The sequence below is a fragment of the Tamandua tetradactyla genome, chromosome 20, assembly GCF_023851605.1.
Source record: "Tamandua tetradactyla isolate mTamTet1 chromosome 20, mTamTet1.pri, whole genome shotgun sequence".
Classification (NCBI taxonomy): Eukaryota; Metazoa; Chordata; class Mammalia; order Pilosa; family Myrmecophagidae; genus Tamandua; species Tamandua tetradactyla.
This window is the reverse complement of record NC_135346.1, coordinates 1,909,005-1,934,864: the sequence shown is the minus strand read 5'-3', so window position 1 is coordinate 1,934,864 and position 25,860 is coordinate 1,909,005. Positions and strand designations below refer to the sequence as shown.

The 25,860-nt window shown below is 58.5% G+C and overlaps 1 protein-coding gene across 1 annotated transcript in view; it reads right to left on the bottom strand.

The window, feature by feature from the left end:
• ADAMTS2 (ADAM metallopeptidase with thrombospondin type 1 motif 2) overlaps window positions 1–25,860 on the bottom strand; it is a 208,832-nt gene that overhangs the window by 181,973 nt on the left and 999 nt on the right. The window contains exon 3 of the mRNA XM_077138156.1: window positions 25,394–25,776. Coding sequence (XP_076994271.1) covers window positions 25,394–25,776 — 383 coding nt within the window. The remainder of the gene's footprint in view (window positions 1–25,393; window positions 25,777–25,860) is intronic.

Genomic DNA, 25,860 nt, shown 5'->3' with positions numbered 1-25,860 from the left:
TCCGCTGTCTGGAGCCAGTTGTTTTTTTCTTCACTGCCCTCTAAGTTTGAAAGTGCTTCAGAATAAAAGTTTAAAATTTTAAAAAGAAAACAGAAATAGCAGTAAGACAATATTTTAAGGCTCGGTGCCGTCAGAACAAATGTCCTCATACACGCTCCCCCACCCGACTCCTTCCCAGGGGGGGCCTGCAAGGAAGGCTCCCCACACACACGCGCGCGCGCGCACACACACACACACACACACACACGCGCGCGCTGTCAGGAAGGAGAGGCCTGGCCAGAATCTGCCGGGGTGGGGTGGAGGTGGTAGGGGGCTCCTGCACCCCCGCCCGCGCATGCGCCCCCGCCCGGGCCCGAGCCGGTGGCCCCGCGTCCTGATGGCGGCTTCGCACGGGGCGGGGCCGAGCAGCCCCTCTCGCCGCCTCCTGCCACGTCCCCGGAGCCGGGCTACCGAGCTCGGAGCGCCGAGGGGGGCCGGGCCGGAGGCGGCTCCCGAGACGACAGAGCCTCCCCTTCCGCGCCGCTAGCGCTGCCCCCCGCGCCGGGACCCGGGGCGTCCCCGAGTGTCCCCGCAGGGCCCCTGCCCGCGTCCAGGACGAGGCTGAGGTCCTAGGGGCCGCGCCACGTGGAGGGCGCCGGGACCCGTCCACCCAGCCGCACCCGTCGGCCCACGGCCCACACCCCACACCCCACGGCCATGGTACACACCCACGGCCCACACCCCACGCCCCACGGTCCACACCCCACGGCCCCAAGATGGCATGTGCGCCGAGGGACGCGCCCCTGCTTCCCATCCTCCCCTCCTTCCCGCCCGGCTCCCAAGCTCGGCCACTGCCCCTCAGCTCCCCCTCCCCAGCCCCACTGGACCCTCCCTCCCGGCCCCTGTCCCCCCGGGTGGCCCCGGCTCAGGCCGCTCCACCCACCCCGAGAGGGCCCCCAGCTGTGTGCCTCCGGAAGGCCTGAGGTCCCACGCGGTGCCAGGGCCGGTCCAGGGTTGGGGGAGCAGCAGGGCCCGGAAAGGGATTTGGTTCCCAGTCCTGGGAGCTGAGCCTGGACAGGCGGCACAGGTGGGGGGCACAGGTGGGGGGGTCGGGGGGTGAACCTACACTGGGGCCAGAGCTAGAACTCGGGCTTGACCCCCCCCCCCCAAGCTGAGCAGACGACCGACCCCAGGAAGGGCTGGGGTCACATCTGCTGCTCTCCAAGAGGAACAGGGACGCACAAGCCGGCCGGCGGAGCTGCTCCAAAGACGAGCCCCTCCCCACTGGACTGGAAACAGGTCCCCAAATCCAGCTGCAGAAGGAGCTGAGCCAAACAAACTCAGAGGCTGAGGCATGCTCTGAGCTGTCATTCTGTCGCCTTTGGGAAAAGATGGAGAGATAGGAGGTAGATGAGAAAAGTTAAGCGACATAGACACAGATGAATCGGGAAGGGGAGGGGAGAGCGGGAGGGAGAGAAGAAGGAAGGGGAGGGGAAAGAGGGGAGAGGGGGAGGGGGAGGGGAGGGAGAGGGGGAGGGGAAGGAGAGGGAGGGAGAGGGGGAGGGGAAGGAGGGGGAGAGGAGGGGAAGGAAGGGAGGGGAAGGAAGGGAGGGGAAGCAGAGGGAGGGGAAGGAGGGGGAAGGGAAGGAGGGGGAGGGGAGGGAAGGAGAGGAAAAACAGAGGAGAAATAATGGCCAAGAATTTCACAAAATTGAATGAAAGATCTCAACTTGAATGGATTCACAGAAAGCTGATCAATATGTGTATGTATGAAGGAAACCCACACCTGGTCACGTGGTAATCACTGTAATGAAACCTAAGCTCATCAAAGACAAAGAGTTAGTCCTGAGAACTCCCAGGAGAGAGAGCTGCAAAGAGCAAAGGATGGCACCCACATCAGACTCCAGGATCCCGAAATCCAGCAGCGGCAGCTAGGACACAAGGGCACAAAGTAGTGTATTTGCAAAAGAATAAAGAAAAGGAGCTCACCCTGGGGGAAGAGGTGGCCTGTTCCCTGAGTCCAGAGGGACACCAGCGGCCACCAGCAAGCAGCAGGGGACAGCTCAGGGGGTGAGCAGCTCCCCAGGAGATACTTAATACGGGGAGGGGGTCCCAGGGGAGGGGTCCAGCCACAGCAGCCGAGAGGGTCATGCCATTGAGAGCACGTCCTGCTCCTGCTTAAGCCCTTTAGAGCCCCCCACCCCCACCCCACAGAGCACCCTCCTCACCTCTTGGGCTTGGCCGTGTGCTGCCAGCCCTTGCAAACACACTTGTGCAGGCACCCATTGATGTGCAACTGAGCGTGTATCCTTTCTAAATGCGTGGCCTCTCCACCTCACCCTGCAATCAGTCCACACCCAGGACCAATTGCTACAACTTTGGGCATGCATCTCCTCTGGACCTTCTCCTAGGCAGGGACACACAGGTTGTGTGAAGACAGGATGCGTACCTGCATCCCTAGGGTGACACTGAGGCTTGGAACTTCAGGGCGAGGCAGGTGCACAGCTGTATTGGTTTTGCTAAATGCTGCCAGAATGCGATGTACCAGAAGTGGAACGGCTTTTACAGGGGGGATTTATTAAGTTACAGGTTTACTTTTCTAAGGCCATAAAAATGTCCAAACTAAGGCATCCAGATAAAGACACCCTGACTCAGGGAAGGCCAACGTCTGTCACGTGGGAAGGCACATGGTGGCGTCTGCTGGTCCTTGTTCCCGGTTCCGTTGCTTCCAGCTTCTGATACCAGTGGCTTCCTCTCTAAGCGTCTGTGGGCGTCACTCAGCTCCTCAGGACACAGCTCTGGGTTCTGGCTCGTCAGCATCTCATGGGAAGGCACATGACGACGTCTGCTGGGCTCTGCATCTCCAGACGTCCGTGTCTAGGCGTCTGCTCTCTCTGTCGGCTCTCCAAGCACCTCCAGGTGTCTGCATCTCTGTCAGCTCTGAAGCAGCTGTGTTTTCTCTACCCACAACTGGGCCAATCAAAAAGTCCCACCCTGAACAGTAAGTCTGGCTCACAAGATTGGATCAGAGTTAAAACAAAGCTTTTGTGGGGTACACAACAGGTTCAAACCAGCACACTGTGCTTCGCTCTGGTTAGTACTGCTGCATGGCTGGGCCACCTGACCACGTACTAGTACCAGCACTAGTTACACTCAGTTCTCCCTGTGTGCTCTTTCCCCCCACTCAGGTAGATGCCTCTTCCCGGTGGCCTGCGGGGTCGCAGCCTGTTTGACTTTTCCTTTCCCCGACTGCCAGTGGAACAGACAGCATGCGCTCGCTCCCTGGGGAATCATCCACCTAACCGACGGCCTGATCGATTTAGCAGTGGCCAGCACCAGGCGACATGAACACCAGGAGACATCCCGGCCAGGTGAGGGCTGTGAACGGACGTGGGTGAACCAGGCACCGTCTAGTGGACTCCAGAGCGGAAGGTTCCAGAACCCAGACAGGGGCGCTCTGGGGCCAGTAGGGACTAGGGCAGGGCCGTGGAGAGGCCAGGCTCTGGGCAGCCGGGTCCCCACCTGCCACTCCCCACCTAGCGACCTTCAGCAGGTGCCATGCCTCTGCCCTGGCCTTGGGGCTGCCCAGGGTGCCACGGCCACCGGGAGCAGAGCCTGGACTGAGCTGTCCCCAGCCCCGAGGGTCACTCGTCTCGGAGCTTAACTAGCCTCCTCCAATTAGTGGGGAATAAACGGCAGTGTCTACTCTGAGAAACTGCAATGGATGATGATTAATTAAATGCGCCGCTGCCAAGCGCGGCCCGCAGGAGGCCAAGGCCTCATTAAAACGACATAAAGCCAAAGCTGGGAGAGGAAAGGCAGGCGAAGGGGAAGCCAGATGCTGAGGCGAGGGCGAGAGGGGCCAGCAGACGGGAGAAGGGCGAGCAGGGGTGGCATGGCCGGGGTGCCCACTGCACACACGCCTGGGGCAAGTGCCAGGTCAGAACGAGGCGGGGGTACTACGCAGTCTTGGTAGCTGGAACGGGACAAGGGCCACCGCTGGGGAGTACGGGACAGCTCCCAGGGCGACCGCTGGGGACACAGCTGCCCAGCACTGGGGCTTCCCGTTGCTTCCCAGCTCCTCGCCGAGAGGAGAGCACAGGTACCTGCACACATGCGCTTGTGCACACACAAAAGCACTCACACTCATGTGCACTCCTCCCATGTACTCACACGCATGCACCCACGTGTATAAGCACATGTGAACACATGCAGACATTGCATGTGCACTCTCACATGAGCACTTCCTCATATGCACCCACATACAAGCACACAGTCACGTGCACTCACACACACACAGGTGCCTTCACACTCAGCCTGGCGACTGCCCTCTGCCCGTAACCCGTCTAGTGCTTTCCAAGGTGCATGCTGCTCTCCGCTCACTTGCCCTCGCCTCCATCCATGGCCCCCACCTCCATCCGTGGCCCCCGCCCACCTGTGCACAGGCACCCAGCGCAGGAGGCCCCGGAGCTGCACACAGCCCCCATGCAGCCCCTGGGCCTCTCCACCCCGATTCCCCCGCCCCACTGGCATCGGCCCCCACCCCAGGCTTGGCCCTGCCCTGCCCGGCCCCAAGGCTCACTTCCCTGCATTCGGGCCACTTGGGCTGCCCCCAGTCTGAACACACCCCGCCCGGCCGCATCCTCAGGCCCGCCCTAGCCTGCTGCACCCCACTTCCCACGGCAGAGGCCTGCACAGACCACGTGGCTGGGGGCTGGGGCAGGGAGCTCAGGGCCAGCGAAGGGGAAGGCATCCTCCCCGCCACAGCGAGCACAGCTTGGTTGAAGACTCAGACCAGGCCAGGGACCGCGGAGCTGTCAGGAAAGCTGCTTCCCGGGAACTGCTGGCCCGTGAGTGCGTGAGGGGGCCACCACCTGCAGATGTTTCCATGCCTGATGCAGAGCCTGCCTGAAGATGGAGTCAGCACAGAGAGCCACAAGTTGGAGAAAGAGAGAGAGGGAACATCACAACCCGGCTCCTGGACCCAGCTGTGCCTAAAGCGCGTGACCCTGGTCTGTTTGCTTTTCAGTTTTATTAATCATACTTTCTTTTTGTTTGTTTGTTTCTGCCCATTTCATTTGGCTTGTGACACCTGTGGAAGAGCTCTTGAATGCATGTTCCCTTTCTCTTCCATAGCTTCCAGTGCCCCCTTCTCTGTCATGCTCTCTGTAAACAGACTCGAGCCCCTTCAAATGTGCAAAAACGCAGTTCAAGCACACACACAGTAAACAGACATGCACTGTTTACTCAAACCCTCCTAGGAAGAAGAGCCTCTCTAGCTCACTCTCCCCTGCCCCCGTGCACCCTTCCCTCCACTTCCTTGCCCCCATGCATCCCTCCCTCCACTTCCTTGCTGCCCACGTCCCTGGCCCCGCCCTCTGCAGCTTTGGAATCCACACACCTGCTTCCCCGCAGCCCCAACGTGGCTGCACCCCCTGCCCTCCACAGCCCCTCAGCCGTGAGCCTGTGGCAGCTGGTCTTGTTACTCTGCAGCAGGCCTTCCACAGCCTCCGTGTGGGGGCCCAGGAGGCGCTGCCCACCCTTCCTGCCTGCCTCCCCGGGCAGAACGCCCACCATCTGCACCAGCGCTCCCCCCCGCCTGGCCAGACCTCACACTCCTGCCCTTCCAACTACGCAGAGTCCAGTGCCCAGACAGCCGGGGCAGCTCCTCCGCTCGGCTCCTCCCTGGCCTACAAGCCCAGAAGACTCTGGCCTCTCCACGTCGCCTGAGCACACCCTGCTGCCTCCAGGCGATGCTGGAACAACCCAGAAACATGCCCCTTGTTCTGGGTTGTTCAGCATGGGTGGTTCAGCAACAGAACGCGCGTCTGCCACGCAGGAGAGCTGGGTTCGAGGCCCAGCCTGTGCACCCCACCCCCCAAAAACAGCAGGTCACAGGGTCTGTGCAACACACTTGTTCACAAACATGTTTGCATGAACAAGTGGAAGATGCATGTAACATGCCGCGTGCTCTGGGTTTATTTCTGTGTTTTGTTTTAGCGCGGGGGCGAGATCACGAATGACAGAATGAAAAGCTGTAACCCACTGGAAACCAATCCAGGACGGCTGGTGCAGGGGACCCCCGTTCTGGGGCAGCGATCCAGGACAGCTGGTGCTGGGGACCCCCGTTCTGGGGCAGCGATCCAGGACAGCTGGTGCTGGGGACCCCCATTCTGGGGTACCCACATGGGTTGGAGAGAAGACCTGGGGACGCAGTGGGCAGGTGCACCGGGCACAGGAGGCCGCCCGCCCTCTCTTCCCTTCACGGAGCCGCCACGGCACTGGAGCTCTTTCCCAAGGCCCTGGAGCTGCCGGGGGCCCTCCCAGCCCGGGGTCCGCCCTCTCCACCGCGGCAGCCCCTGCAGCTGGTCCTAAAATTGAGCCGCACTGTTACCTGAGACCCCCGGCGACGCAAGGAGGAAGGTGGCCCAGGCAACACGGCGCAGCCAGGCGCGGAGCTGGGAACCGCGGCCGCTTCGCAAACCCAAGACGCGGGGCAGGAGGTGCCACCAGGGGCTGTCAGACAGAGGCCTTGGTGACCCGGGGGGCAGGCCAGGCCAGGCCGGGCGGTGGCCACGGAGGACAAGCCGACATGCAGCCGCCGCTGTGCCCAACGACGGGCAGCACCGACCAGCAACACGGAAGCCACCTGTGGGCAGGGAGGGGCAGGGCCCAAGGCCATGACACGCTGCAGAGCCCCCCAGCCCCGTGCCTGGCACAGGACGTGACAGAGCCGGTGCCCTCCGGAGGCTGGCGCTGACCCAGAGGAGACCAGGGGTGGTCCGGGCATGTCACGGGAGCACCTCAGGCTCCGGCCGCCTTCCTGGCTAAGTGGCCATGTAGGAGGAGAGAAGGCTATGGCCAGGGATCTCCACCAGGCTGGGCTGCAGGAGTCCCCAGCAAGGGACCCAGCACACTCGGGAGAGGAAAGGGTGGCAGGACACCTTCCTTAACGAGTCCAGAGGCCATAGCACCAAAGGGGGACCCCCAACAAGACGGCTGCCCAGCCCTCCGGGAGCTCCCTCCAGGGTTCAAAACCCCAACTCCCACACCTGGGAGAGGAGAGCACTTCTGACTCGATTTCCACTAACCTCTGGCCAAGAGTTGGCGTTTCCATCATCTACAAACAAAGGCCACAGATCACATCAGAATGGAGGTACATGAGCCAGTCGTGGACAAAACCCAGGGGTTTTTGTCTCTCCTTGCAGGGGCTGCAGATGAGTGAAAACAGCATTTACCTTCACAACTACATAAAAGTGGCCGAGGTCGTGAGTCCTGCCGCTAAGTCTTATTTGATGCATCAATAATTAAAAATAGAGGTCCATGAAAACCTCATTAACCGGTGTTCATAGCGACATTATTCACAATTGCCAGGTGTAAACAAAAGCGTCCATAAGTGAATAAAAGAATGAGTAAAGCAAATGGAATCCACCCAGACAGTGGAATATTATTCAGTCATTAAAAAGGAGTGAAGTCCTGATACCACACAGCATGGATGGACCTTGAAAACCTTATGTGAAATGAAAAAACGCAGACGCCAAAAGCCCCAAATTGTATGTTTCCATTTGTATGAAAGAATAAGCAAATCTATAGAGGCAGAAAGTAGATTAATGGTTGCCCAGGATTGGGGTATGAGGTGCAGGCGCTGCGGCTGCGCTGGGGGTGATGGGCATGTCCTGAAACTGCGATGGGTGTCATTCAACCCCCGGAGCATGTTTAAAAAGCGGAACTTGATCATTTAAGGAAGTGAACTATACGGTACATGATTTGCATCTTGATAAAGCTGTTACCAAAAGAACAGGTATGACAATAAAAATCAAAGTGCCGCCTGCTAGGGGGGTGTCCAACGCCAGCCTCAGGGACCCCACCTACCCCCTCCCTCGCTCCACTGGCTCAGCTTGACTGACTCCCCGGGAACCAGGGGTGGTCATGTGATCAGGTCTGACCAATGAGAGCACTGCCTTCTGCTCCAGCCACTGTGATTTGTTGAAAGCTTGGCATGTGACTGATTTGGGCCAATGAGAAGCCGCCCTGGGACTGGCGCTGAAACCACTGCGGAGATGACGGCTTCTTCTGCTGACCTCGTGGTGGGTGGAAGCTACCCGGGCCGAGCCGCAGAGGCGGGGACAGCAGGGCGAGGCCTCCAAGCAGCCCCGGGCTGCCTCCTGGGCCGAAGCCACTTGCCCTCACAGGACTGAGACCCGGGGGTCAGGCAAGGTCGGCGAAGGGCCTCGGCGAGAGCCCAGCAGGCCGCCCCGCTGTCCAGATCCGTGGCCAGAGAAGAAGTGACGGACAGGCCTGCTCCCTCCGGGCGACGGGGCGGAAGGGAGCCATGTCCCTGCGCTGGCCAGGGGCTGCCTGCCACCCAGTCCGCCTTTCCCTCCCTGGGTCCTGCCTACCAGCAAGGCGCTCCACTCCCGCTCCAGATTGGACATTTTTGCCAATCCTGGCTAATTGGGTTCAGATGGAAGGATTTGGTGGGAGAAATGGTGTGTGTGTCCACCCCAGCCCTGGCAGTGGCCCCAGGAATGGCGTGTCCTGACGGGCTCTCGGTGACGTCAGCGGCTCTTGGCCTCGTCCCGTAAACATCTGTTCTCTTTATCCTGACCCAGGAATTCCATTTCAGAACAGGCGGGGCCTCCTGCGGCGACACGGCCAAGGTCAGCTATGGCCTGGGGTGAGAAGACATCCTGCCCCAGCCCCTCCCAGCCCCACACCCGGGCCCAGAAACCTCTCAGAAATGATGAATGTCTGCACCGTGCTTCCCAGCCTCCAAGTAAGTACTTCCACACTTGAGCTCCTTGCAGCCGTGCCATGAGGAAAATATTATCGCGAGTGACACAGGCGAGTCGTTGCCGAGTGCCGGCCACGGAGCTTATTTCATTTACTCCACAGAGTAACCCACCAAAGTTGCTGTCAACTCTGACCCTTCGCAGAGGAAAAAGGCCCGGGCGGCTCAGCCGGGGCAGGAAGAAGCCAGAATGAAACTGACCCCATGGCGCGGAGCACGCGGGGTGCGGAGCACATCTGGCCTCCGAGTCCTCGGGGTTCCCTGCCCAGGGCTGTGCCCGGGCCAGAGGTGCAACAAAGCTGGACAAGAGCGAGGAGGGAGCCCTGCCGCGCCCTCCTCATCATAAGGAAACTCTCAGGTGCCACCCAGGGACGTCAGCAAAGAGACGTGGAGTCGTGGGAGCCGCCTAGAAGGGTCCGCCGGGGCTCAGCTCCAGCTTTGGGAGCCCAGGCCTGGAGACACCAGAGCGCCCGGGTTCGCAGGAGAAACTGGAGATGGGAAGCTTTGTGGGAAATCCGTCCAAGGTCCGGGAGGCCGAACAAAACATGTGCGCGGGTGGACGTGGCGCTCGGCCCAGCGCTTAGCAACCCCGCCTCCACCGGACGAGCAGGCTGGCCCAGGGCCAGGGCGGCGTGGGGGCGAGGGGCCAGCACCGCAGGGGCCTCCGTTCCTGGTTTTCCGGAGCTTCAGGCTACCCGATCGGAGGCCACGTGTCAGCTCCCCCCAAAGCACCTCAGCTGAAGCCCCGCCCCGGGTGAGCCGCGGGACCGCCTCCGAAATGCCACGGTTCCCTGCTGGCCCCCAGAGGTGCAGGCGCAGGGCCCCGGGGCTGACAGGCCGCCACAAGCGTGGCCTGAGCTCGCGACCGCATCTGGGGCCGCAGGCCGGGGAGCAGAGGCCGCCAGCGCGGGGGGCGAGGACGGGAGACGCGCCCGGGACCCCGCCACCCCGTGTGCGAGGGGACACGTCCGCCCTGCGGCCCTCGCTCCCTGGCTCTGCCGCCGCCCGGAGAAGGGGCCGCAGGCTCAGACGACGCGCCGTGGTACCCACAGAGCCGCTGCCATTCACACTCGGCCACCGCCACCAGACGGCAGGTGCCCCGCAGGGCGCAGGGAGCGCCTGGACGGGAGGGCGAGGCCGGGGCCGCCGTGCACCGGGGAAGGAAGCATCGCCTTGAGGACGTCTCGATGTGGACATTTCACAGCCTCAACACGGGAAAGGATATGAACGAGAAGAAACCAAGAGACGAGATGCAGGGGAGGCGTCTGGGAGGGACAGGCACAGCCCGATGTCTCCGGGCGCAGAGACTCTTCCCCGTCGGAGCTTCTCGTCCTGCAGCGTGTCCGAGGGCTGAGGTCTCTGCTCCTCAGCGTCGCGGGCAGAATCGAGGTGACCACGCAGCTAGGGTGACTGACCGCTGCATTATCACACAGACAAGCCCCTCTTGCCTTCCGGAATATGGAGTGGACAGAGGGGACACCCGAAATCCGTGACCCGAGATCCAGCTGCCCTGATACCTGGTAATGACCGCAGAAGCCCTTCCCGTGCGCCCCGGGACCGTGAGAGCCGTCACTCCCTTTATCCGCTCTTTTTCTCAAAGTGACAAGTAAGGGAAACCCCCGTTGCCCGGGACAGATCCTCAGCGGGTTCCAGCCCCGTTTCATGCCTTTACATCTGTAAACTGGTCTTGCTTATAGCTTCTGCTGAAATGGTAGCGACTCCATCTGCCCTTGTCTGAACCCATTAAAACGCTGAACCCTTAGACTCCGGGAGACGGATTTTGGGCCACTAGACCATCTACTCTCCTGCTTCCCGCCTAGCAATGAATACTTTCTCTTTTTGGAAAAAAAAAAAAGACGACGACATAATGTAGATAGATAAAACGATGAAATATTGAGAGGGAAAGATTGCTGATGGAGAAGATCTGATTGCATACTTTTAAGCATACATCTCCCCCCAAAAAATCAGTAAAAAAGGAAAACACAATAATAAGGAAGTTCATGAGAATGTCTTGATGGCAAATAAATATAGAAACTTGTATACCTGGAAATGCAAACACGGGAAGCATCTGAACAAGAGCTTTCCTTTCCTCAAGGCTGTTTTGTGATTATCCGCATTTCTATGATAGTGGACGATGGATTGGCTGGCGCGCCTGGAGGAGGTGGAAGTTGCTGGGGGAAAATGACCCGAAGTCGGGGGGACTTGGGGGCTCACCTCACAGAGGACACAGTGCTGGGGCTTGGATTTGCCCAGTTGACGATGGTTTAAAATGTTTTGCCACAGTTGTGCCAAAGGATATGCAATTTGTGCCAAAATGTCGTTTTTAGATCTGCTTGCTCTTTGGGGGCAAAGATGCCTAAGCTTGGCAAAGATATTTCATCTGAAATGGTCAGGCACCAGGTTTGGGTGTCACCTCACCTGCACTGCACAGGTGTACCTGGATAACTACAGTAGCTGCTGTAGGATGCCCATTCACGTTGGCAGAGAAAGTCCAAACCTCACAGCAATAAACCTCCTGGCGGGGGAGGGGGGGGGCTGGAATATTTCACAGTATTCTCCTTTCCCGGAGAAAATTAAGGATCATGAAAATGTCATCTGCTTGCCCAGCAAAGATTTGGACATTATTTCTATGTATGCGATCTCATCCAAAATCCAGATCTCCTTTTACTACTGTGTAAGATCGTGAGAAAGCACACCCACGGTCTGTTTAGGAAACAGACAAAAAATAGCCCAAACATCTTTTTGAAAGTCATGGCAGTGATGCTTACCCGAGGAGATGTTGGAACGTATAATTAAGGGTTAGTGCTTAAGAGCTTGGGGCTGCTGCAAAAAGAGAAAACAGGGTCTGGAAGTCAATGGAGCGCCTCTGCGGACTTCAGAGAGGCCGGAGCAAGTGTTCCCAAGAGGAGGAGGGGGTGAGCGGGGAATGGAGGGTGGGGGGACAATGGGGGCAACTGGGGAGGAACGGAACTGAACCCGCTCCTTTCGCAGCAGACAGAACGTGCGCCACACGGGGAAAGGAGAGGGAAGGGGAAGCAGGCGTGCACCCGGCACTGCTTTGACAGTGCTGATTCTGTGCCCTGCCTGGGTGAAGAGATGAAGTCGGTGGGGGCACCTGGCACAGCCTCTGCCCCCCATGCTGGCCCAGGAGCGTGACCCCCATCACCTCCCGCCATGGTCCCGGGGCCCCAAGGCGCCGGTCCCCCCAGGACAAGGAAGGCTTGGGGTCTGGGGCTCCCGCTGCAGCATGAGGCCGGGTGCTGTGTGGCCTTGGGGCAGTCACTCCCGTCCCGTAGCCCTGTGCCCCGCCTGGGCAGTGGGGGAGCCGGACGGCAGCCTGGACAAAAGGCGGCCAGGAAGAGAAGCCACCGCGTGGGTCACCCTGCGTCCTGGGCATGCCATCTGGGGGGAGAGGGGAAGAGGGGAGAGAAAATGGGGAAGGAGGGGGATAGAAGAGGGGGAAGGCAAGGGGGCTGGAGGAAGAAGAAGGGCGGGGGAGGGAAAAGAGAGGGAAGAAGGAAAGGGAGGGGAAGGAGGACAGGGAAAGGGGGGCCCCAACTGAATGCCCCAAACCGGCCCCACAAAATGACGCTGCAAGGGGGGTGCTCAGGAAATATGGACCTTTCCCCTCGCCCTCTCAGGCCGCCCAGACCAGGCCCCAGTGTCACGTGAGGCCAAACCGGCTGTGACCAGCCCCCCACAGGCAAGGGGCGGGGAGGGAGCTGGAGCCCCAAGCTCGGGACTGCACCTTCCCCACCAGCCCTGAGTACAGCACCCCCACCTGCTAAGGAGGGACACCCCACACCCCTCCATGATGCATCTGCTCTGGCCAGCCGCGCTTTCCCCACCCCCTCCCACCCCACGAGGCAGGTGTCTTGTCCCAGCTGGGGAAACCAAGTCACGGCCGTACAAGGATGGTGTGGCCACACACCCGGGCACCCGGCTCCCCGAGCCCACAGCCCGTTGGCTGGCAGATGGACAGACAACAGGAGGGAAAGCAGTTGTTGCCTCTGCACAGCGCCCACGGGCTTCCCCTGGAGGGGACTTCCTCCGGGAAAACCCCAAACTGCAGCTCCCAAGCTGCAGGGGTGCTTGGGGGGCTCCAGAGAAGCTGCAGGAGAGAGACACAGCAGGGAGAAGCGAGCCCAGCATTTGGGGGAATCCGAAGGGCTCCACCTGAAGCTAGCTGCACCCCAATGTGCCCCAAGAGGGTTCTCTTCCCCCCTCCCCAGGAAACCCCCATTCCCTACAACAGGTCCCAGGTGGGTTCTGACCCAAAAGCCCAGCAAAATGGGCAACTAAGGCAGAAGTAAAGACCCCTCAAAAGGCCCGTGTGGGCTCTGGGGGTGGAGTGAGGATGGGGTGCAGGGTTAGCCACGTTTGCTCCCGATTTCTGCTCCTCCCAATTTCTGGTCCCTGATAAAAATGGGACCTCAGGAGAGCAGCAATCAGAGGCTGCTGCCTTCACGAGAGGTCCACTCACTGCACCAGCAGGACCACGCCAAGGGAGAGGCAGGGCGCCTGCCACGGAAGTTGGGGTGCAGGGACTTCTCAGCCGGGACAGCTGTGCCGATGCCAGCCCCAAGGGAGCCACAAACGTGTCAGAACCAACGAGCCCAAGCGAGCTGCCTGATCCAAGATAATCGCACAGAAGCCAGCAGCCTTCCCGCACCACCAAGCTGGAACGGATTCTAGCCTCTTTGGCCAAGGAAAAAGGAATCCTTGAAATGACCCTTGCTAAAAAAAAACAAAAAACTGGGAGACCTACATACGAACGCGTGCCACGTCACCAAGCAGCGTCACCCCAGGACTGAAATAAGTAAGAGTGGATTGTAAACGACGTTGAGCCCTCCTTTAGTTTGTAAGTTTAATTTCACGTCGTCAACTTCACAAGAAATTTTTTTTTTTTTAACCAGACAAAGCAATTCCAAAATGTATTTGAAAAATACACAGACGGGGCCACCAGGAAAGCTGTGCAGGACCACTGAGGCAAGGGGGGGGCAAAGGGGCCAGCCGGATGTCTCGGGGCATCAGTGCACAGTAAAGCCGCACGCAGGCGCCGCGTGCACGTGTGGGAAGAGAGAGAGACAGGAGGAATTAATCCTAATGATGCATCTGATTTAATCCAGTACATCAAAAATATCATTTTATCACACACACTATAATCAGTATTTTCAAATTACCTAAGATGTTTCATTCTATCTTTTCTTTATTTATTTTTTGGTACTACGTTTTTGAAATCCGGTATTTTACACTTGAATTACTCTCAATTCAGATTAGCCACACTTTTAGAACTCAGCGGCCAGGTGTGGCCACACTGCAGGTTTAAGGATTACTCAAAGAAGAGCAGGAACACACAGCAGAGGGACGGACAAGTGGAACTGACCCCGCGGCATCGCCTACCCTGCAGTTTCAGCCACACGGAGATGGCAGGAGGCATCATCCAGGAAGGAAAAGACGCGTAGGTGGATGTGCACACCACATGCTCCCAGCTCCAGCCGCTTTCTGTCACCGCTTCGAAGGAAGCCTGCAGGGAACTCAGGGACAATGTGCCGGGGATACCAGTCCCTCCTCCCAGGGAGAGACACCCGGGTGCAGATGAGGGGTGGTCAGGTGTAGACGAGGGGTGGTCCCCGGGTGTAGACAAATGGTGGTCAGGTGTAGACGAGGGGTGATTGGATGTAGACGAGAGGTGGTCCCTGGGTATAGACAAGGGGTGGTCACCAAATGTAGATGAGGAGTGGTCAGGTGTAGACTAGGGGTGATCGAGTATAGATGAGGTGTAGATGAGGGGGGTCCCCAGGTGCAAATGAGGGGTGGTCCCGGGTGTAGACAGGAGGTGGTCACGTGCACATGGTCCAGCTCTGCTGCCCCTCTTGTGGTGGCTCTGTGGAGCGGCGTGTGACAACTGACAGCCTCTGCGGCTGGAGGAGACACGGGATTGGCCAGGAGGGCCCACCCCAGGCCCGTGCTGGACGCTCTTCGTGAGCTTGTCCTGCGTGCCCAGTGAGGGTGCTCAGACAGTCGCCCTGTCCGGCATCCCGGGATCTGAGTTCTGGGACCTTGGGGATTCCACATGCACACCGACAGGGCCAGCTGCCCCGCCTCCCCAGCCCACCCTAAATCCTCTGCTCCCCACGCGATTGCTAAGTCCACAGCATTCGGACTAAAGGGTAGGCACGGGGGACACTAGTCCCATTCCCTCCTCCCTGCACGCCATGGTCTCTCTGCCTCCACATGCCTGAGACCCCGGTGCATGGACAGCGTGACTCACACTCACAGAGGAGCCCAAGGAGCGGGTTGAGGCGCGGGGCACGCCTGGCATTGGCTGCGGAGCACGCACAGCAGCTCCCGGCTGGGCATCACGGGCGCCTCCGGGCTCCGGCTGCAACCTGCCATCTCCCCTGCACAACCACCTATGCCCAGAACACACACACACACACACGTACTCCTCCTACACAGGCATACACACATACACATACTTGGAAGTGTGCACGCACACCTGCATGCCCATGCTCGCTCACGTGCAGATCCTTGCCCATGGAATACCTGCACACACCTACAGTTATGCATCACAGGTGCACACTTACTCACTCCTGTGTGCACACATACACACCCTTGTGTGTGTGCTCACACTTGCATGCCCATGCTCACTTGAATGCACATGCTCATGTGCACAAACCCTTGCGCATGGATCCACCTGCACACACCCACACAGGTGCTCATCACAGGTGCTCACTCCTGCGCACAGGAACACACGCACGTTCACATGCACACAGCAGCACCTATGTCTAGGGCGTCAGGGACAACACAAGTGTGGCTGCCTGTCCAACTAGGCCCAGGAGGGCAGGACGGCGAGCCCAGGCCCCCGCGCGGCTGCCCCACCCCCCCACGTGCCCTGGGCAGGGTCTTCCTCGCACCCACTCCCAGGTTTGGTGGGAACAGGTCTGGGCAGGGGTCTGTTTCACACCATTCTTAGGTGCTGGGGGGATAGGCAGGCCGTGTTGTGGGCAGGAAGCGAGCGCCATCACACTTTGCAACCCCCAGAAACAGACCCACACTCCGCCCAGCTGCATGCCCCCCGCAGCTCGCCCTGTCCGCTCCCTGACGGAAACATGGAGAGACCCAGGTGGGCGGGGGGGAGCACAAGTAGTGGGGCTGGAGGGGCCTGAGCTGGGCTGCATCCCAAGCAGCAGGGGTGGGGGCGCCCTTTGGAGTGGGCAGACCCGAGAAGCTGAAGGGCCAACCGCCGGCCCTGAGCCTCGCGGCTGGGCGGGGTGAGGGGGGGGGGGATGTTTCCCCCAGGGGATCCCCGCCTGCTGCCTGTGTTTAACCTGCGTGACTCAACCCTCCCCACTGAGCAGACAGACAGAGGGGCAGGCGCAGTTTGCCGACCGGCCCCGAGCCTGTGAGTGCCCACAGGGTGGGTGCCCGCCTGTGCCCAGCAGCTGCTGCGGTTCCTGGGCCCCTCGGCATGGCGGCTTCTGCTCCTGCAGGTAAGTTTCAGGTGTGTGCACAACAGCTCCCTACCCCGGGCTCAGGCTTAGAGATGGTGACCGGCCATGCTCTGCCCCTTCCAGAAGGCATCCCAGGGGCGAGGCCACCCCAGACCTGCGTCTGTCACCGCAGCCTTGGTTTCCCCATCTGTCCCATGCTTGGCTTGCAGGGGGTCGTGCCGGGACCCCTACAGGCCAGGAGTGGAGAGTGCCAAGTCCGGTACCAGGCACAGAGGGCAGGTGGGGGGGAGTGTTCCTGCCATGCAGCAACTAGTTCAGACCCAGGAAAAGCCAGGGGGCCCTGCCAGGGAAACGGGGTCAGAGGGCGTTCCCTGGGGGCACCAGCACCCCCTAGCTCCCCATTTCTACTTCCTGGATGTGCACCTCCCATGGGCCATGTGACCAGCGCCTGCCCAATCAGTTCTTTACATTCTGGCTTACAGTAATCACCTGAGCTAGTGCAATAAGGGGGAGGCTCAGGGCGTGGCAAGAGCCTCCAAAGTAGAGGCCCCTCCTCTCTTCCACTGGGTTGTCCCTGGGAGTATGCGACCTGTGCCGGCACAGCTGCAACCACATGTACCCCGAAGCATGGTGTGACAAGTGAGAAGAGGAGCTGGGAGAGCGGGGTTCAGGTGACACCCCTTGACCCCTGGGCTACTACTACATCTGTGCCTTTCAAATGCCACAAATCCAGAGATGCCTTATTGCTGGAAGCTACTCCCCAGGGGCTGCTCGGAGGCGGGGGTGAGTTGCCTCTCTGCCAACTTGTGCACAAAGCCCCAACAATCCAGCATCCATCCCGGCAGGCACCAGTTGGTACCCGTCTCTCTCCAGGGCCAGTAGGAGGAGGAAGGCAGGGCTGGGAAAGCCCATCCCACCCACCAAAAGGCCCCGAGGAGAAGCTGGTGGGGAAGTCAACCAGGAGATGTGGAATGGAGGGGTGAAATGAAGTTGAGTTCTCAGCAAACCCCCATTATGACCCCCACCTGCTCAGTGGCCCCCGTGGGAAGCGCAGGCCGAGCAACAAGTACTGCCCCCCAGCCCCCACAGCCGCAGGCCTGCCTCCAGCCCTTCTCAGGGGACGTCAGCGCCAGCACGCGGCCTTCAGACCTGTTTGTCTGCACAAGGTCAGAAGAGTCAGCGTCCTGACTCTGAAACCCAGCTCCCCTGATGATGCCGGGGAGATGCAGCAGTGCCGAGGCACAATCCGAGTGGCCGCACGCTGCGCCCGAGACGGGTCACCAGCGCCCCCACCTCTCCCTGCCTCCGAGCTTGCCTACTCGCTGTGTGCGGACAGGAGCTCACCTTTGGGCCCTCGGGCATTGAACTTGCAGCTCCAGCTTTGGAAATGTCCCCAGCAAGGGAGACCTCCACCCGCCACCACCCACCTTGCCCCACTTTCCCCTTGGACCCTGTGAGGCCCAGGAGAGGGGACAGGCCTGGGCTCCCACGACGGCTGCCAGAGCCCAGCTGAGCCCACCCCACTCCTGTCCCTCGGGAGTGCCTTCCTGACTCAGGTTGGTTTAGACCAAGGTTTGGTGTGGTTTGGTTCGTGTCTTCGTGGCCCCATGATGGCTGCAGGGCTTCCGGTCATTGTGTCTATTTTCCAGTCAAGAAGGCAGGCTACTTAAAATTAGGCCTAACAGTCACCCCAGAGAACCTCTTGTGTTGCTCAGATGTGGCCTGTCTCTCAGCCATCTCAACGGGTGAACTCACTGTGCTCCCTACGTGGGGTAAACTCTCCCTGGCAATGTGCAACCTGAATCCTGGGATGAATCGGGACCCAGCATCAAGGGATTGAGAAAGCCTTTTTGACCAAAAGGAGGAAGAGAGAAATGAGACAAAATAAAGTGTCAGTGGCTGAGAGATTCTAAACAGAGTAGAGGGGCTATCCTGGAGGTTATTTTTAAGTTTATGGTGTAGTGGAGTGGATGGAGGGAAGTACCTGAAACTGTTGAGCTGTGTTCCAGTAGCTTTGAGTCTTGAAGATGACTGTATAACTATAGAGCTTTTACAATGTGACCATGTGATTGTGAAAACCTTGTGTCTGATGCTCCCTTTATCCAGGGTATGGACAGATGAATAAAAAATATGGATAAAAAAATAGGCAATAGAGGGACAAAAGGTAAAATAAATTGGGTAAATGGAAATACTAGTGGTCAATGAGAGAGAAGAGTAAGGTATATGGGATGTATGAGTTTTTTTGTTGTTGTTCTTTTCATTTCTTTTTCTGGAGTGATGCATTTCTAAAAATGATCATGGTGATGAATACACAACTCTGTAATAATACTGTGAGCCACTGATTATATTTAATGTATGGACCGTATGAGTGTGAAGATTTCTCAATAAAAATTTTTTTTTAATAAAATAAAGTAAGAAACCAAAAAGAAAAGAAAAAGAAGACAAAGGGCAAGCTGGGTGTGCCTTTTTCACTTCTTAACTAAGAAAGCAATAGTTTGGGGGAAATTCCACCCAACAGATTTCTTCAAAAAAAAACAAAAGAAATAGATTCCACAGACCCCAACGAATGTGAGAAACCCATGCAAAACCACACATCTGCACAAATGCATTCCTGTGGGTGAAAGAGGCCAAGCTTTCCACCATTCTCCAAGGGCCCTGCCCCATGGGGTGGAGACACCCAGGGGTCAGCAACAGAGCAGATGGCAGTCCAGAGGCAGGCCAGCCCCTGGTCTTGGGGGGCCCCATCTTCCCTGTACGTGCTCCTGCACTCCCACTGCACAGCTCTCCACAGAGCTGCATGCAGGGTGCTGAGAACACAGTTGTACAGAGCCACATGCAGGGTGCTGAGGACACAGTCGCACAGAGCCACATGCAGGGAGCTGAGGACACAGTCGCACAGAGCTGCATGCAGGGTGCCAAGGCACAGTCACATGTGAGAACCAGACGCCATGCAACCCCGATGCTCGAGACACATGTTGCCAAAAAGAATGGGTACAAGTAAACTGTCCAAAAAGGCTTCCTGGAGGAGGCAGCATTTGAATGAGAGCTGCAGGGGAAGCCAGATACAGAGGAAAGGGGTGAGAGGGTCTAGGGAAAGGACACGGTGTGTGCAGAGGTTCTTTCTGGAAAATATTCAGTGTGGCTGCAGTTCAGACAGGAAGGGCACACAGTGACAAACGAAGCAGGGGGCTGGCTGGGCCCAGAGCATGGGCGGGGAGCCAGTGTGTGTGTTTTCTGTTGTTCGCCTGCTTGTTTTTTAAAGGCCATAAGAACCGCTGAAAGGTCTCGAGCAAAGGAGCATCCTGACTTGATGTGTGGTTTATAAAAGTCACCAGCTTCTGCGTGGAGAAGGGCTGGTAGGGGAGACCAGTGAGAAGTGGGGGGACCAAAAGCAAAGGCGAGCAGCTTGGAGTCAGTCTGTGGTGCAGAATCAGCACCTGGGCTGAGCTCAGGGGTGTCCAGGAGGGATGCTGGGTGACTGGATGTGGGGGCAGCAAAGCAGGGGAGAGGAAGAGGGCCTAGGGTCCGGCCTGGCTGGGGCATCTGGAGGGAGCTGGGGTCCGGCCTGGTTGGGGGTCTGGAGGAGGCTGGGGTCCGGCCTGGTTGGGGGCATCTGGAGGGAGCTGGGATCCAGTAATGGAGACGTTCCATTTAAGAGCATGAGGGTCATGCACAGGAGTCCTGGAGACAGCTGGGCGAGTGTGCGACCCAGGAGGACATGGACAGCCTCGAACCGGTGGGGTGCGGTGGCAATTCAGGCATCCGTCCAGCATGCATGCCTTTCCCTTGCGTGTGTGCCCAGACCCCTCTCTCTTCCATGTGCTCGGATGCTCTGACCTCAGACTGAACCTCAAAAGCAGGCTGGAGGCTCAGGCCAGATGCTCCCGTCACAGTCACTGGTTTCAAGATGGGCCTTGGACCCAAGCAGGGCCATCAGACCTTTCCCCAGGAGTCCCGTGGAACCTTCTAGAAAGGAGAGCATTTCAGGGGATTGCATCTCCAAAGACAAGTTAAGCCTAGAGCCACAGGTAACCCCTACATAGGGAAGGCCACCCCAAGATGAATGCAGACGGCAAGTTCTGACACCAGGACAGAGCTCCTGGAGCCAGCTGTGCCTGAAGCACCTGCCCAGGACTCCCCCAAATGAGCAGCGACAGATCTGGGAACAAGGACCAGCAGACACCAGCCGCATACTTTCCCATGGGACATTGGGCTTCGGGCTTCCTTGAGTCAGGGTATCTTTCTCTGGATGCCTTAGTTTGGACATTGTATGGCCCAGAACTGTAAACTTCAAACTTAATAAATCCCCTTTCAAACTGTTCCATTTCTGGTATACTGCATGCTAGCAACATTAACAAACTAATGCACTAAGAAAGGCTTTTCTTTCTTAATGCAGTTTTTCATTTTTATTATTGTCATTGGCATGCAGGGAGTCGGGCCTTGAAATCAGAGAAACATGTCTTCAAATCCTGGCTGCAAAGTCCTAGGGAGACCACCTCGGTTTTTGGAGCCTCTGTTTGCTCATCTGTAGAATGGGGTGACATTAGGATATACGCCATAGGCTGTTGCAAGAATCAAACAAGATGAGGAGGTCTGCATTTCTCAGCAGAGAGCACGGACAGAGCAGGCATGTGGTTTTAATGTTCACTGCTGTTTTCTCTGTACAGTTTTCTTTTTTTCTTAACATTTTATTGAGAAATCTTCACACATATACAGTCCACCCACAGTACGCAATCAATGGCTCACACTATATCACAAAGTTGTGTATTCATCACCATGATCATTTTTAGAGTATTTGCAGCACTCCAGAAGAAGAAATAAAAAGAAAAATTAAAAAACCCATAGAGCCCGTACCTGCCCCTCTGGGTTTTGGTGAGCATGCCGGAGCCCATGTGTAATGAGCCCGGGTGTCGCGGACTGAGAGGTCCTGAGAGGCCCTTCCATGGCGCTGTGATGCACACAAGACCTGGAAAGCACTTTCTCTAACACAGTGTGGAAAGCAAACTTCCATCCCCAGCAGTATCATGCTCAATGCCCGTTGAGTGGCCTGCAAGGGAACGGAAACCCCACTCCCCAGCATGCCGGAGCCGAGGGGCGCAGCTGCCTCGCAGGCTTGTCTTTGACTGGAGCTCCCGCACGCACCTCTCCCTGATGCCCAGGGAAGCTGCACCGTGGCTGACCCGGGGTGCTGACCTCTGTTGCATTGGGGGGGCCGCACCTCCACACTCTCTGTTTATGGGGGCCTGCAAACCTCGTGCCCTCACTTCTGCCAGCCTAAGTGGGGCTCGGCTGTGGATACCAGCGAAGACATCAGCCTGGCCCTGCTGGGAAGCCCTGACTCTCCCCAGAGGGCTCTACCTGAGAGGGGAGCCCACGCAAGAGTGCGGGAACCTGAAGCCAGCCACACCTGAGAGCTCGACACCTTGGGAGCTAACAAGACCCCGTCCTGCTTCACCAAACTGGACTTGGGTTTTCTGCCACTTGCTGCTGACAGTTTTCTGAGCAGCGCGCTGACATGAGAGCGCTGCAGCGCTGCACGGATGGGCCGGCCTCTGTGCGCATTAAGGAGAGTTACCACGCCCTTCCTTTAGACCAGGGAAATGACCTCAGCCAGGCAGGGGGCTGAGCAAGGTTTCCAGTGGGTAGGACAGCAGGCCTGAGAGGCCCGTGGCTCCCGGGAGAGGCAGGGTCCACCTCCGCCTCCTGCCGACCTTGCTCGTGCACTGCCTCCTGTGTTTTCTCCTCAGCTCCTTCCCCACCTTCCCTAAGGAAAAGGTCCCTTGGTCTGGTCCGTGGGAGGTGCTGTGCTGCGCCAAGTTTGAGAGGTTTCTTTATGACCGAACATTCAGCGCCCGGACCCCCAGATGGGGCCCCTTGGAGCTCCCAGAACGAACTCAAATGCCGTGTTTCCCAAACTGGTTTCTCCACGGTACCCCACTTGCCCAGAGCACCTTGTGCCGCGGAACCCTCTTTGAGAAATGGAGCTGCGGGACCCAGCGGTCCCCAGAGAAGTTTCGCCCATGCTGCGAGTCGACAGAATCACACCTCTCGGGCTGCCAGGGCGCAGGCACGTGTCTGCATTTCATCCAGGCCCCTGGGGAGCCCCGTGCACAGGGACCCGCTGGCCCGCTTGGGTGTGGTCACGGGGAGTCGGTCCGCACTGCCCACGCGCCAGTGTTTGCAAATTCGCCTCCCTGCTGAACTTCATTTGTCACCCCAAATCCTCCTCCGCGGAGGCGAAATGAGTCGGTGTCAGGCAGTTTCCCGCTGACGTGGCTCTGCCTCCTGCCTGGGCACTGACGCCCGGGGTCCGGCCAGTGCCCCGTGTTCTGTGCCGCGTTTGCTGGTGGTCTCGCTGCTGAAGACAGCGCTGTGGAGCGGGGCTCCACCGCAGGAAGCCCTGACTCTTACCCCACCGAGAAAAGCCCATGTGCCAGAAAAGCTCAGTATTAACAGATGAATGATTTTATACAAACATCGGACACGGAGTCTTTAAACGGAAGCTGTCACAGAACGAGGTGACATGTCAGTCAGTTGGTGGAAATGTGGCGACAGAGGCTCACAGGAATAGAACCCTGTATCTCCCCAGGGGCAGCGGTTGGCATTCACTAATCCAAGGCCCAGAGTGACATACAGGAAAGGAGGCCTGGGGATAATGAGAACTGACGGCACCTATCGGGGAAGGGGGGGACTGCACGGCTCAGTGTTAAAGGCATGGGTGTCACAGGGAGCCCCACTGAGTGAGAGCCCAGGAAATGGTTTATTCTACCCCCGTGCCCCTCGCCTAGCCAGACCTGGGAACACCCCGGCCGAGGGAGCTGGACAAGACCAGGCCAGGTAAATGCCTTCGCTGGCTGAGTGGTCCTGGGCAAGTCACTGCATCTCCTGGAAACCTTCCCTGCAGGTACCGTGAGGGGGTAAGGGAGCAGGATGCGGGCCGTCCTGGGACCTCGGGGAGGCACAGAGGGACTTAAAGGGTTAAGGAATTCATTGCTATAAAACAGGAGCAAATGGAAAAGAAGTGTATTAAAGGAGGGCCTCAGTGGCCAGGAGAGATCAGATAGAGTCGAGAGGCTGTCCTGAGGCTGCTTGCACGCAAGCTGCAGGGAGACGGTGCTCACCGCCACGGTTTGCTAAACCACACCAACAGCGCTCCTGTTGCCTCTTAACAACACCCAGGACTGGAACCGAGACTCTGTGAAGGTTTCCTGCCGTAGGTTTGCCTTCCCAGAACATACAATTCCCAGAGGGTTGCCAGGTCACCTAAATCCTGAAACCCAGAGGGACCAGCCTCTCCAGGATTATCAACTAGTTCCATCCCCTTCCCCTGTAGTGTGGACACCCCTTCCCAACATGAGAAAGTCTGAACGGGCATTGCTGAAAGATCCCTATAGCCTGGGAGAAGGAGCAGAGAAGGAGGAGCGGCAACAGAGAAAACGGGGTTTAACAAATGAGCATGGCTGCTGAATCACTATGTTAATATTCCTTCCAGCCTCCAGTGTTTAGGAGCAGCTAGAGGGAAAATCTGAGATGGGGGAACGGTCGCCCATGACAAACTCCAGGACCTGTTTTGTAAGTACTTGAAGTGTGCTTTGAAATGTATTGTTTTTCTTTCTTTGCTTGGTATATATGTTATATTTTACAATAAAAACCTTTTGAAAATAATAAGAGCAAATGATACAGAAGAAGAAAAACCGAGGACACTTTTCACTGCCCCTAGGCACACAGGCCCCTAGGAGAAGCCTCCACCTCAGTCCCCGCCCAGCCTTGTCTGCTGTTCTCTAGTCCCCGTGTGAGCCCAGCACACACGACTTCTCAGCCTGCCCGCCCCGGCCAGGCCAATTCATACCTCGTGCCCCCAGTCGTGCTTCTGCCCAGATGCCAACCTGTGCCTTTTCCAGCTGGCAACTCATCCTTCGGGACCTCATTCCAGCAGCCCCCCAGGAGCATGCCCTCAAACCCCCGGCTAGGGTGCCCCTCAGATGTGAGCTCCAGGGCGGGCACCAGGCCTGCAAGGTTTTTGACCAATGCAGAGGACAGCTGCATTGGGGGTGCTGGCTGAACAAGTGAATCACCAAATGGACAAATGAACAAATGATGCACTGTGAAGCCTCCATGAAAGGGTCTCCACCAGGAGTTCATTAGCCCTGGAAGTGCGCAGCCCCAGGCAGCGTCCGTGCCAGGCTCACCCCACCTCTCATCTAAGAAGTCCATGCCAGTGTAGCATGGCATGCCCACGAGGCTGTGGACACCCTCAGACAAACGGGGGATTCTCAGGTTGGCACCCTTTTAACCCAACTCCTCCAAAGATATTTATAGCCCTTTACACTGTGCCCAGGTTCTAACTAAATCCAGCCAAAAGCAGTGATTTTCCTAAGTGTCTTTCCCGTATATCCATAAAAAGAAGGTCATGGCGGTCTGGCTGGAAGGTAATTGCTGGCTCTGCAAACCAAGGGGAGCCCTCTTGGTGGCCCAGGGGCCAGGCAAGGGCTGGGGGAGCCACCACACACTTGAATCGGGGCATCCTGAGAGCAATTAAAACTGAACCCACAGCGGGCAGCTCCACTGTCTGGCCAGGAGACACCCAAAAACCAAAATAGAAAACTGCAGTGGCTTCTGCCGCGTGCCAGGCCACCAAGCTGCCGGACAAACCTCACCAATGTCAGCCTGCTCCCCGAGCGGCCGCCCAGCCTTCCTGTGGGGCCCCAGAAGCAAGAAGATGTCCCAGGCTCCCACCACATGCGTGCCCAGGCGGTCCCCAAAGGGACCCCCACCTTCTCTCCACTTTAGCACCTGACCTCTCCCAGGCGCCCAGGAAGAGTCCAGTGGCCCCTGAACCCCAAGGGGCTGCGTTTCCCAAATGTTTCCCTTGGCTCAAAACCTAGAGAGAAAAAACCTACTTTTCAAGTAACCAGCTGGAGCTGGCCAGGAAATCACAACATAAATGGCAGTGGCGCCCCAGCGGGCCAGGGGCAGAGAACAAGAGCATTTCTGCGCTGCAGGGCTCGCGGCTGGCACCACCTGCAGCCCCAGAAACGAGCAAACCCGTGGGCCAGCGCGCCCACGCCTCGCCTGTCACACCCGCTACCGTGCAGGGGCCTAGCACCGGGGGGTGGGCCCGGGGCGGGACTAAGCAAGATGCTGGGGCCAACACGCGCTCACTCACCAGACCGTCGCAGTTGCTGAGCGCCACGGAGGACGCGCCAGGCAGGCCGGCCACGTCCCCGACGTACAGGCAGGTCCCCAGCAGGGGCTCCACGCGCGTGGCGCCTGACTCGCCCTGCCACTCCACCGTGGCCCCAGGAGCCACGAGGCGGGAGTTGGGCCGCAGCCGGAGGTGCAGGTCTCTGCCCAGGACCGTGACGTTGTAGAAGAGGCTGCCGCCGGGGTCCTCCTGCCTGCCTCCGGGAAAGCCCGGGGCGGCCCTGCGGGAGCGTACCCCCGCCCTGGCTGTGGCCGCCGACACCACGTGGGACAGCAAGCGGCCCTGGGCGTCTGTGCGCACCGGCACCGCCAGGATGCGCTCGGCTCCGTGCTCCAGGGGGCCCCCTGCAACGGGAAGGGGCGTTAGAGCGGCGGCGACCTCCCTGCTCCACGGCGGAAGGAAGGGGCATTCCGCCAGGCAGCCCCCCG